At 46.6% G+C, this 13,137-nt stretch overlaps 1 protein-coding gene across 2 annotated transcripts; it reads right to left on the minus strand.

Annotated features, from left to right (window-relative positions):
- Positions 1-8,997: 8,997 nt before the first annotated feature.
- LOC119353169 (ACT domain-containing protein ACR2-like) lies at positions 8,998-12,422 on the minus strand. 2 transcript variants are annotated; one of them, XM_037619759.1, is made up of 8 exons: positions 12,180-12,422; positions 11,887-11,993; positions 11,771-11,816; positions 11,569-11,683; positions 10,763-10,830; positions 10,006-10,665; positions 9,796-9,900; positions 8,998-9,568 (listed from the first exon to the last, which is right to left on the minus strand). In XM_037619759.1, the coding sequence occupies exons 2-8, from the start codon at positions 11,961-11,963 to the stop codon at positions 9,215-9,217; spliced, it is 1,425 nt and encodes a 474-aa protein (XP_037475656.1). In that variant the 5' UTR covers positions 11,964-11,993; positions 12,180-12,422; the 3' UTR covers positions 8,998-9,214. The 2 variants fall into 2 exon arrangements, with proteins under 2 accessions (XP_037475656.1, XP_037475657.1); XM_037619760.1 differs by lacking the exons at positions 11,887-11,993; positions 12,180-12,422 and having other exon boundaries at positions 11,531-11,683.
- Between the last annotated feature and the right edge of the window lie 715 nt (positions 12,423-13,137).

Raw genomic sequence — 13,137 nt, forward strand, 5'->3', positions numbered from 1 at the left:
GAGATGGGGAGCTTTGTGGTGTTTTCCGGCATCAAGGTTTTCAACTGGGCCGGTGGCTCACGGAGCCTCCTGATGATCAAACACAAGTTCAGACGTTAAAACTTTGAGGAAAGAGACGATGTCAATCTGATCTGATTTGTATTTACTACTGTGGCAGAAGCAAGACCAGACACTATCAGTTTTAGTAATGAACTAATGATGATCACATCCTACTGCGTGTGTTGTGCTCTGGTGCCGGTGCATACCGAATTTACACTCTTTAGGTCATGTCACAGTTGCCAGTTCCTATGTTTTAAGGGAACTGGAACAAGTACTACTAGGTGAGAACACGCTCTTGCAGCAAAGATTACTACTTGTGGCGCGATTTGCATGCTTATATTTTTTCCAAACGGGGGAAGAAGATTTGCCTCATTCATTAATTAATCATAAAAAAGTTGTTCAGTTAATTAATGAAAAACCAGGCTAAAACCATCATAAACCGCCAAGCGGCACAAACACATCAACAAAGAGGGATTCGTCAAGATACAATCCAGCATCATCGTCATCACTTCTCCTTAACAGGCCACATCCTCGTCCTTAATCTCTGATCAGGAAACTCTGACTTCGCCAAAGACGAACACCGACCCGACCAAACTTAGCCACCCTCATGAAGGACAACACAGCTCTGACTCTAACGGAGAAATCCGGAGGAGAAACTATCCAAGACTGGCACCGCCGAAGACCACCGAATAGACCACATGTTGCTTGTCATCTTCTCCACGGGTGCCCCGCCGCTACATTTCCAAATTCACTACAACAAGACAACCCAAGGTAGATCCACGAACACGCCGAAGAAGAGCAGACTACCGCAACCATTGCCCCATCTCCGATTTTGCTCACCTCCGCCATTGTTACCACATAAGCATTGATGCCAACACCAGCGCCTTCTATGGGTCTCACTTGTCAAGGCCTAGCTCCAAGGACAAAGCCCTCGAGAGGGGAAACGACGCCAAGGCGTCGCCATCGTCCATTCACATAGGATCTCGAGTTTCACATGGGGCCGGATCCATATCAAGAGGGGTGCAGTAGCAATGCAACGATGCCTCCTAGAAGGTCTAGGATTCTTGCATCCTCCGCCATCGACACTCACAGACACAAGGCCAAGACAGGGTCTTCACCTAAGCTCCCAACACACCCAACCCGCACCGGCCTCGGTAAGTCCACCACCACCACAAACGAGCCAGCCTGGCGACGAAGAAGCCCACCACCGCAATGAACAACCGGACCATAGAGGACGGCGGCAGCCACCCACTAGCACAGGCCGACAGATCTAACAACCACAAACCAGAAGCAGGCCACTGGATGGAACAAGAACCTCCGAGCCTTGTCGAGCACCATGCCGGCAAGGACCCAAGAAGCGCCACCCAAGGCCAAGAAATACCTTGATTCCCAGCCGCAGCCATGCGCAGACGCACTGTCGCGCACCATGCGTGTCGCATCATGTCCGCCGGAGGACGGAGAAACTAGCTCCGACTGGCACGTGCCAACCTGCTCCGACTGGCACGTGCCAACCTGCTCCATCACCACGATGTTGCTCCACCACACCGCCCCGAGCTGCCACGCCGCCGGCGTCACAACCCCCTCACACGCCACCAGGCGCTGCAGTTCCATGCCGCCCGGGCAGCAACACGTCCCCACACCACTATGCGACCTCCACGCAGCAAATCTGCATCGCTGGGCCACCTACACGACCCCAGGCGGTAGATTCGCGCTGTTGGCCCCATGTGCGCAGCGCCACGCCTGCTCCCTCGCTGCACCTCCTGCACTGTCGCACGCAAGCATTGACGTGCTCGCTCGCCTGCGTGTAGGCTAATATTAGGAAATTGTTTTGTTCGATGAGGTGATTATCATTGCGGTGGTGCTGATATTAGACAGAGCCTGAGGAGAATACATTTCTAGAATCTTGGGTTTTCATTACTAAGGGTTCATATAGAACATAAGTTCCTGGTTTCTCTTACAAAATATGCCAAGTTATATATGAAAGGCTTAACCCATACCATGATACTAGAACACCAGCAACATACAAAAGAACAGTGCACATGTTGAAGCTTGTACCAACGACCGTATCGGCCAATCAACGCATGTCCTCCCATTGATCCGAATTGATACTCCAACTCGTCAAGTACCAAAATGATGTGTCATCCTGCATCAGTGAGAACCATCGGTTGGAAGGACACATGATAGATAAGAATTAAATAGAGATTTTTTAGATAATGGAAGAGATCACACTTTGGCCCTTAGTACACACGACTCTATAAATTGCAGTGTGCATGGTAGCTAGTATCGGAAATACTATAGCAACCAGCAGGGGCATTTCCTTCTCGCTGATGCATGGCTTGAAATTTAAGCGAAACTTCTCTGAACTAGCTAGATCATCATATTCACTTGCCATATATGCTGGTAATAGCATTGCCTCAGTTTTGACCTCTCCGCATATACTTTATTCGGCCCGTAGTGGGAGGAGCTATGCCTTTGCATTAAGGATTAGGGATTTACATGAGAAAGCAAGAGAGAAGAAAAAGAAAGAAGTCACCAGAAGGCACTATCTATACATATATCTTGGAGTTAGCTAGTAGGTTTGGTAGGCAATGGGAAAGTAGGACAAGCAACACTCCACGGACCAGTTGTTGCGCACATTCAACCATGTAGTGGTACATCACATTTTGGTACCACGTAACTTCCTCTCGGTCAAACTTTTTACATGAACCTCAACAAGTAGGAGTAGCATACACAAGAATGCAGCATTGTCATGGGCTTGTGAAGATGCTGGCCTTGAGAGTGCATTGATGACGATTCACAGGAGATTTGACTTGTCACCACCAGCTTGTTCACCCCAGCTTGTTCACCCGGTTCGTCAAACGCAATGATCTTGGTGAACAGCCTGGCGAAGCTCGACATTAGGCCCATTGGCAAGGATCTTTGTGAACAGCTTGGCGAAGCTCGAGATTGGGCCCATTGACAAGGATCTTAGTGCACAGCTGGGCAAAACTCGAGATTACTAGGTGACGCAACATCCTTGTTCTTTTTTTTTGCGGGGTAAAATGGAGTTTTATTAGAGATTCACAGTGTTACATACAATCGAGAGGCCAAAGGTCCTCAATACATTGGTCGAACCGAATGAACCCACACAGCCGTGGTTCTCTCGGTGCGGCTATAGTTTGCCAATCGATCTGCAACGCTATTTTGACTATGATGTAATTTCTGAGGTAAAAACTCCCTTTCCTTCATCAAGTCTTTAATCTCCAGTACCAAATGCCCATATGCTGATTTGGTGAGGTCATCAGTAGCCAACACTGAAAGACCAGTCGCCGAGTCTGACTGCACCACCACCGAAAGAACTGTGTGTTGGATGGCCAAAGCCATACCCTGCACGATAGCATGGATCTCCGCCTCCAAAGCATCATTACAGTTAAACATGTAACGATAAGCCGCTAGCAACACCGTACCTGATCCATCTCTCAACACGATTCCGGTTGCTGCTGACCCGTCTGCCTCCCGGAAGGACCCATCAACGGAGAGCGCGACAGTCCCTGGCCTAGGAGCCGACCATGGTGGCGCTGGTTGTTTGATCTGAGTGTCGGTCTTCTGCTCCGAGACTGGCATTTTGCCTTTTATTATTTCTTCCGTGGTAAAGCGACTAGCGAGCCGAATGGATTTGTAATAACTGTCCAGATACTCCACTGTTGCCCCCACTGTCGGCACCTCCTTGCCATGTGAGCAGTCATTCCGCAGCTGCCATATCCGCCAGAGCAGCATGATCACCATGTCACGAACCTGATCCGAGCATTGTATGAGCAAATTCAGTAGCCATTCCTTGCTAGTATTGATCAGTAGATTATCCGATGGAAGAGGCCATCTATCCCGCATGTGTATCCACAGGGTACGTGCATGATCGCATGTGATTAAAGCATGGAACTCATTCTCCTCCTCCACACCACATAGCGGGCAAGTAGACCGCTTAGAAACATGTCTGTACTTCTTGCATGCTGCCGTCGGCAAGGCCCCGACCACCACCTTCCAAACTGCTATCTTCATCTTCTGTGGCACTGATGCTTTCCAAACATAGTTCCAGATTGATCTCTTGCCGTTTGGTGCGTTTGAAGATGACCCCCCTGCGAAGGCAGCATCATGAGCACTTGTAGCCAATTTATAGGCACTCTTTACTGAAAACCTTCCATTCTTCTCCGGGAACCAGGATATAAAATCGCAACGTTGCCTCGGGGACGTTCTTATTTTCAGAATGTGATCAACATCCATTTGCCAAAAATGCTGTGACAACCTATCCATCCTCCATGCCCCATTCCCGTCTAAAAAGTCAGAGACTCGGTTTAGGCGGGACGTGCGCTTTGGTGTTATAGGTCGGAATGAAGATGCTCTCAGTATCCATGGATCCCTCTAGGTTCTTATATTTGAACCATTACCCACTCGCCAAATAACTCCTGTCTTTAATAACTCGAGGCCATGTAATATACCCTTCCAGACCGCCGACCCATGGTTGGGGAAAACCGTATCTAACAGGCTGCCTGAGGAATAATACTTGGACTTCAACAATCTGGCACATAGACTTTCCGGAGTATCAATGAGGCGCCAGGCCTGCTTAGCAAGAAGCGCCTGATTAAACGCTCTCATATCTCTGAACCCGAGACCACCCATTGATTTTGGTAACCTCATTTTATCCCAATTGAGCCACGCCATCTTGTTTTTTCCTTTCTCAACACCCCACCAGTACTGACGCATTAACCGGGTTAACTCGTCACACACTGAAGCTGGGAGCTTAAATACACTCATGACATACGCTGGGATCGCCTGGGCAACGGATTTATCAGGATTTCCTTATTACCAGATGACATATACTATTCGCTCCAGTTAATCAATCTTTTCCTTAATCTATCTTGTACTGTTTCAAATTTTCCTTTATTCATTCTACCTTCAGGCACCGGCAAACCAAGTTATTTAGGCTCAAAAACCTCCTGTTCAATTTCCAGAATTCTCTTCACTTCATCCACCACCGCAGGTAAGCAGGATTCTGAGAAAAGGATGGAACACTTTGCTGGATTAATTAACTGGCCCGTGGCCAACGCATAGATGTTCAACAAACCTTTCACCATGTGTGCCTGCTATTTTGAAGCTTCAAAAAACAAAAGTGAATCATCCGCAAATACTAGGTGTGAAATCTCCGGGGCCCTTCTACAAATCTTCACCCCTTTAAGACCATCCTCATTCATCGCTTTATTTAACAGAGCCGACAATGCATCAGCAATGAAGAGGAAAAGGAAGGAGGACAACGGATCACCTTGACGTAGCCCTCTCGACGGGGTGAAAGACTCTAAGATCTTGCCATCGAACTTCACCGAATATCTTACTAACGAGACACAAGCCATAACCCGGGCAACCCATGCATGTGAAAAACCCCATTTGTGTAAGGCCTTCTCCAGAAACCCCCAATCAACTCGATCATATGCTTTAGATAGGTCGAGCTTGTAGGCACAAAGAGCAGGATCATTTTCCTTTAGAGATTGAATATGATGTATGCATTTGAAAGCAATTATTGAATTATCTGTGATAAGTCTCCCAGGAACAAAAGCACTCTGATTTTCAGAGATCAACTCCCCCAGCAGGGGTCTCAACCTATTCACCATACACTTCGAAACAATTTTATAAACCACATTGCAAAGACTGATTGGGCGGAAATCTTTTAATTCTTGTGGGTGCTGAATCTTCGGAATCAACACGATCGCCGTTTCATTAACCCCCTCGGGCATAGTACCACTCACAAAGAACTTCTGTACTGCACCAATGATATCCTTTTTCAACTCATCCCAGTTTCTCTGGTAAAACCGGGCTGGAAAGCCATCAACACCCGGGGCTTTTAGTGGCCCTATTTGGAATAATGCATCTGAGATCTCCACTTCTGAATATGGTGCATCAAGAGCAATGTTCATTTCTTGGCTGACCTTTGGAAGAATACAGTCCAGAACCGCAGAATAATCAAGGGTTGGATCCTTAGTGTAGACTTCCTGAAAATATGAGGACGCCATTCTCTCCATATCAGTTGGAGCATTACACCAGGTCCCATCTGATTTACGTAGGCGTTGGATATAATTCCTTCGCGCCCTCCACACTGCCCGGCGGTGGAGATACTTAGTATTGCGTTCCCCCTCCTTAAGCCACGTGATATGTGACTTTTGGGTGACTTTTGGAGCCACATCATCTCCTCCCGGTAGAGGAGTTCATCAAGTTGGTTCATCTTGAGTCAAATTTGAGATCGATCGGCCCCTGCCAACTGTAACTCCGCTAGCTGACCTCACAAGGCCTTAATCTCCTTTAATATGTTGCCAAAATTTGCTCTACTCCATGCCTTTAAATCCTTCATGAGCTTTTTCAAAGCTTCGGCGACCGAACCCAGATCCCCTAGTTGAGGGTTTCCAGCCCATGATCGCGACACCACCTCCGACAGAGTCGGGTGTCTTTCCCACATAATTTCATAACGTGGGGCTTGTCCATGCTGCTTTGCCATCTGAACCCCACCCAAACGGATTAGGACTGGGCTATGGTCAGAACACGGTGTCGCTAGATGGACCACCTATGTAGAAGGGAAGAGGTCACGCCACGCCTCATCCGCACAAGCGTGATCCAGTCTAACTTGCACATTACGATTTCCTTCCTGTCCATTATTGTATGTGTAAGGAATTCCTGAAAATCCCAGATCTTCAAGTTCACATAGCAGCAAGCAGTCCCTGAAGGCTAGAATTTGCGTTTCTGATCTCAGCGTCCTGGAAAGATTCTCATGTTGCCACATAGCTTCGTTGAAATCTCCACAAACCAACCATGGATCCTGCGAGCTTGCCCTGAGCCGAGCCAGGTGATCCCACATTAGGTCTCTATTCTCCGTTCTAGGATCTCCATACACAAAAGTTCCTCTCCATGAGGATCCACCTCCCACATCATCAACAAGAACATTAATATAGCGGCTGCACGAGTCCAAGACAGTCACCTTCAGGGCTTCATCCCAAAAGAGGCCTAAGCCACCGCTTCTTCCGTCCAAACTCACTCCATGGAAACCTTTTAATCCCAATCTCCACTTCAGCTTTTCCATTCTCACTACATCTTGTCTAGTCTCACTTAAGAAAACTAGACTGGGGATGTTGGCTTTAGTGAGGGCCAACACCTCTCGAACTGTCCGGTGGTCCCCCCCCCCCCGGCAGTTCCATGCGAGGATAATCATTGTGTCCGGCAGTCCTCCTCGAGGGAGGCCGCCGATATCTCATTATTTCCACCTTCCTTCGAAACTTTCAGCCTTTTGTTGCTTGAGTCACTGCTGGCAGGCGAGTTATTTTCTGTAGCATCCACCCCGCTACCATCGGTCAGAGCCAATGTAGCCTTAGGGGCACCTGAGATGTTGCCAAGCCCCGTCCCAGCATCATCCATATTCAGACGTTTCCTTGCATCTTTGTCAACCTCCATCCTAGCCACAACCTGTTTCAGAGGGCTTGTCGTCGTATCCAGAGTTTCAGGGTCTGAAGCCTCCTTTCTTGGTACAGACAGAGATGGCTGGCCATCCCCTTTGCCCGCCGGTCGGGGACCCGGCTGTCTTGCAGGTGCACTCTGTCCTGGTCTAGACGGCACGTTCGCATATAGCCAATCTCCATACTTCATCTGTTTCTTGTCATGTATACCTTGTCCACACTCCTTATGATCATGACCTATTAGTCCATAGACTTTGCAAAAACGAGCTAATTTCTCATAGCGAACTAAGTACACCCGCCTCTCCTTTGCTCGCACAATACTGACAAACTTAGTGAGGGGGCTTTTGATGTTGTGGTTAACCCTAATCCTCACATAGTCCCCCCTCGTATTGCCATTCAAATGCATCTCCAAAATCTCCCCAGCTCCCTTCAACAGTTTCTCAACTATGTGATCCTTGCAGTAGGGGTCTGGTAATTTGTGAATCTGGAGCCATATAGGCATGTGATCAAAAACCACCTCTTCTGCACGACTGAAATCATCGTACTTACACAACAGTACCGCCATGTTGCGGAACAACCACGGCCCTTGCTTCATGATCCTCTCCCAGTCTCCCAAGCACGCGGCCTGGACGACAAATCTGTTCAGTCCGACCGAACGGAATCTGACTCCCTGCGCAGGATTCCATGCCGCCCGCATCTCCTTGTAGAAGGCCGACGACGAGAAGGTTTTGTCGGTATGAACCCTAGCAAGGGCTAACCAATGAACGCTCTCTTTGATTTCCGGGTCATCATCATCAATCTCCACATCATCGAATTCTTCCTCATTGAGATCCAATTGGTCAAAGAAGTTTTCCAGATCGGGATCTGTAGTTGCACCGCCGCCGCCACCATAACCACCCCTACCGCCGCCGTCGTTGGTCGCCGAGTTCGCATCCGAGTAGGAAGCCATCCCGAACGAGGCGTCGTAGTGCAGGGTGAAACCCTGCGAGGATCATTAGGATCGGATGTAAAACTCTGAGGGGACGAGTCGCCTCAGAGAAGGGAAACCCTAGTCGCGAGAGCTAGGGGAAAAAACTCATCCTTTAACATCCTCGTTCTTTGGTGGAAGGACCTAGGTTGCGCAGGTCAAGGTTTTTGTTACCGCTCAAAATTTTCAGTTACCGTGGTTACCAAATTTATTGATGACCAAGAAAAAATTATACCATGTAAAAAATTCCAATTTCTTCAATTTTTTTGAATTGAATGCCTAACGCATAGTTAATAACTTAGTATCTCTAATCAAACAACATGGCTGGTACTGGTGTAGTGTTACCGCCAATTCTTTTTTTTTTCATTTGTGTAGTGTTACCGCCAAAATTTTTTTTCATTTGTGTAGTGTTACCGCCAATTCTTTATTTTCATTTTAAAAGAAGGCGCGTGACCCTAAACATAATAATTGCTAAATACCATCCAATTTTTTGGTTATTATGTGATAATTTTCCTCAATACGAACAAATTCCTGAACAGAGAATAATGCAAATGTGATCAGCTGGTATCATGTGTAGAAGAGACAAGGATTTATCTTTAGAAAAAGGAAACAAGGCAACCTGGCTACTGCTCGAACCAAATATAAACAGCACAAGCACACACGTGCACCACAAACTATCCACAGCCACACGCAGCCCAGGCCGCAGAAAAAACCATCACATTCACAGAGCCAAACAGCCAAACTACCCTGAGGAGATGAAACCATGAGACAGTCTCTCTATCTTGGACCTCAGCAGGCTAAGGATGCAGAAGCCATTTCTGTCGGCCACCTGTTCGCCTTCCAATTGCCCCCGGGACAGAAGCTCATCATCCTTCACCTGGAAGGGCAGGGGATCGAGCTCTCTCCTGACAGACTCGACGACATCCATGTCAATCTTGTTGTCTGAGATGCCTTGGACGTAGAATGTGTTCTTCATCTTGTCCCCGTCCATTGCGATGTCTGCCTGTGTAACAGTTAACCCGTTCTCCCGGAGGACCCTAGTGATGTAAGAGAGGAGACCGGCAGTATTCTCCGTGCATAGCTCCAGCTTCACACCCTAGAAGCAATAATAGCAATATAATCAGATTTGGAACTTCACAGAAGTTAAATGAAAACAATTCATATTCAATAGATCGATTTTGAACAAGAATACAGAGCAAATTTTATCCATGGTTACCAAGGAGGATGATATTCAACTAATGCTGCTGGAAACTATATTCCTAAAATACATCCTTTAGTATTACAAATAAAGAAAAATGAACATCAGACCACTATATGACTTACCTCACAAGTTCGACGCTCGACTGCAGCTTTAACACCTTTCACAACTAAGCATCTTTCATCCAGAGTGTCTAGCATATGTCCATCCCTGTGCCTGATGTAGTACTCCTACACAAGTATTTTTTTTTCAGTTTGTGTTCCCTTTTCATGTTAATTCAAAACTGCAACACAACATATACATATCCCTACTAAAATAGAAGCAGATGAAGTTACCTGACAGGCAAAAGGCCCACGGGAAGAAACCGAGGCATGGAAAACATTAAATTGCATGTCCGTAAGCGTGCACACAGTGTCAAACATCAACTTCGGCCGGTCCACACATTCCACATTTACGACCGAGTATCCTTTGTCATTGCACCGATCAACAGAGACCACTGCCCCCGTGCCCTTTTTGTAGCCATCCAAACTAAGCATTGGGAAGGCAGTAGATACCTGTCCTGGTTGTCCATCAAAGTCTTTACTAGCAAACATTAGCTGGTGCAACCGACGCTCGGGATGGCTTGTCAGGCCATCAGGCCCAAGCAGATGAGCTCTTGCGCTACGCCCATCTTCATCCATTGAGGTACCAGGTCCAAGAACAGTTCCAAGATGGTCCTGAATAGAGGCTAAGCGGTTTGGATCACTGATGCGGGATGATGTTGATTCATCAGACACAAATGCAACACAGGCTAAGCTATCCTTGTGGCTCCAAGCATGCGCTTCCATAACACTACACCCATGCTCTGCAAGAACAGCAGATATCTCAGAGAAAATTCCAGGCCGGTTGTGGCCAATCATCTCAATTCCCGTATAGTGTGCGGCAACATCAGGTCTAGACGCAAGCTCATTCAATCTCGTCACTGTGAACCTCCGAGGATCTCTAGTACATATTGCCTAAAAAGTTTGGAAGACACCAAATCACAAATCTTCCAGTTATTTTTCCCTGCTTCTAGACAGCCAGTTCAGTTGAGAGGGAGAGGGAGATGGAGACCTGCTCTATATAGTTTATGGCCTTCTTACTGTAAACCTTGTTTCCTTCCTGATCTCTCACATGGAAAACTGCAAAACAGTTGGGCAAAGATGGAAATGATGAACTGAAAACTTTGCAGTTAGAGGGTGAAGAACTTACTTGCATTCGTTCAGAGTTTTGGATTGAGGTTCTCCACAAATATAATATCCAATGATATATGGAAGACCGTGGATAGAAGTGGAAACATTGAAATGAATGTTTTCATTAGCCAGACTACCTTTTATGTTTATATGCAAGTTTGCTAACAGCAGTAATATTAGTTTCAGACATGGATGGCGAACTTTTTGAAACATAAATTTGCAGCCCTATAATACATAACAAATGTGATGGCCCATATTATACATGTAGGCAATGCAAACGCAGATAGCATAATGCTACCCTTCGATGAGATCATGCAGAAAGTCTAGAGGCGCAACTCAAAAACAAAGCCTGTGCACTCGAGCTACTGTCAATTCCTGGACGATGACTTATGTAAATATTGATTAACATACTCATCAGCCGAGAATGCATTTGAGTTTTGGCATGACTACCCAGCCACTCAGAGAATCAACAGGTCGGGGCACATCCAAACATGTATTACCTACTAATATTACAAAGTATTTATCCTCTGAAAACTTGTTGTGTCAAGCAGTGCAAGTATCTTGCATAGAAGGAATACCACAACAAACCATACAGATGTTCATTTCAAATTACTAGTATGGAAAAAAAATATGAGCGTACAGATTTTACCATAAACTACTACAGTTGGATTTTCCTTCAGGCCATACCGTCCATAAACCATCCGCCGTCAGATGATATGTAACATTTTGCGATCGACAGCTCGAGGCCAATCAAAACTTGGAGCACTTCAAGAAGGAGGTCATGGTCATTTCGACTGTTCACCTATGAATGAAACAATATTCAGCACTAGTTCACCATTAATTCCCCTTCAAACAACAAGATTACCCAGCCAATAACTCGAGCACTTACGTTAACAACAGTACATTTACCACATGACTCGTTGTCCACATTAACCCTGCAAATTAATGATTCATACTGTTACACTGTACTCAAGCATCAAGAAAAATGGTTGCCGGTTTACTTACCTTGTCCCATAAATCCTCTCGTTGAGGTTCTCATAATCCGGGTCGAAGTAAGCACAGCAAACATCCATTCTCCCCATGTATCTAGTTGTCCAGTTTACTGAAATTTCCTGAATTTATCACGCATGTCACAGCATATCAGATTACCGGAGGTAATTTAAACCCGGAATGAGAGATGCTCGTCGCCTCGATTCGCCCAGAGAGCACGAGAACAAACAGACTGGTGACATTGCCAGGGCCAAAATGCAATCAAACAGAAGGTGGAAAACAAAAACAGAAGGAGATTGTGGCCGTACCGCAGCGAGACGGAGTGGGGGAAGAAGACGAACAAGAAGGGGGCGTGGTTTCCGCCCAGCCTTCCTGGATTAGCAAGCAGGCATGCTAGGTTTGTGGCGTGTTTGATCCGTGCGGGAAAACGTGAGGCTCGGCTGAAGCCGGAGAAGGGGGCGCGGGGAGTGGGAGACCGGCGGCGGCGGGTGAGGGCGAGGCGAGTTTATGCGGCGAGACGGACAACAAGGGCGTATGCGGGTTGGGCTTGGGCCGGGGCTGCTCACGCCAGATCCGCCGCGCGGCTTCTGCCGGCCGGCGACACGTGTGAGGGGCGGTGCTCGGTGCTCTCCAGAAATTTCGCCGCGCTGTTTCCGGGGATCCCGGGAACAGTCGCCGCGTCGCCCCACGAGCGGGTCGCTTCGCCTTTTGCATTATTTTCTATTGAGGAAATTTTGTTTTTACCATTCTAGATTTTGTCAATTTTCCTTATGCCATTCTAGATTTTGACATTTTACTTTTATCACTCTTAACTTTTGACAATTATCACAATTGTCATTATGTGGCAAAAGCAAAATAATTTTATTTCATTTTTGCCACTCTTAGCTTTTGAAATGTATCACAATTGCTATTCTGAAAATTTTGCTTTTGCCACAGGAATGGTAATTGTGATAATTGTCAAAAACTAAGAGTGGCAAAAAATGAAATGTCAAAATTTAGAGTGACATAAAGAAAATTGGCAAAATCTAAAATGGCAAAAAAAATTCCCTTTCCTATTCTACTTTAGACATTACAAGTAGAATAAATAAAATTGCATGGAACGCCGATCAAGGAGTTTGTAAGGCTGACTCCAACCCACGGTCTCAAACGGACATCCATTTTTATCCGAATTTTATTTATTTTGTCAGAGAAATGGAGCGACGTCCGGGCGTTCTCCTAAATATGCTAGCCATGCGTCCAACGCGCGGACGCATCTCATCCGCCACG

Source organism: Triticum dicoccoides, chromosome 2A (assembly GCF_002162155.2).
Source record: "Triticum dicoccoides isolate Atlit2015 ecotype Zavitan chromosome 2A, WEW_v2.0, whole genome shotgun sequence".
Taxonomy (NCBI): Eukaryota; Viridiplantae; Streptophyta; class Magnoliopsida; order Poales; family Poaceae; genus Triticum; species Triticum dicoccoides.

Excerpts from the sequence above, each read along its gene's own strand:
- LOC119353169 (XM_037619759.1), bottom strand. The coding sequence starts at position 11,963 with ATGGGGAGAATGGATGTTTGCTGTGCTTACTTCGACCCGGATTATGAG. Across the intron at positions 11,684-11,770 it reads GTAAATGTACTGTTGTTAAC|GTGAACAGTCGAAATGACCA; the intron begins GTAAGTGCTCGA and ends TTTCATTCATAG. Across the intron at positions 9,569-9,795 it reads TCGAGCGTCGAACTTGTGAG|GGTGTGAAGCTGGAGCTATG; the intron begins GTAAGTCATATA and ends TATTGCTTCTAG.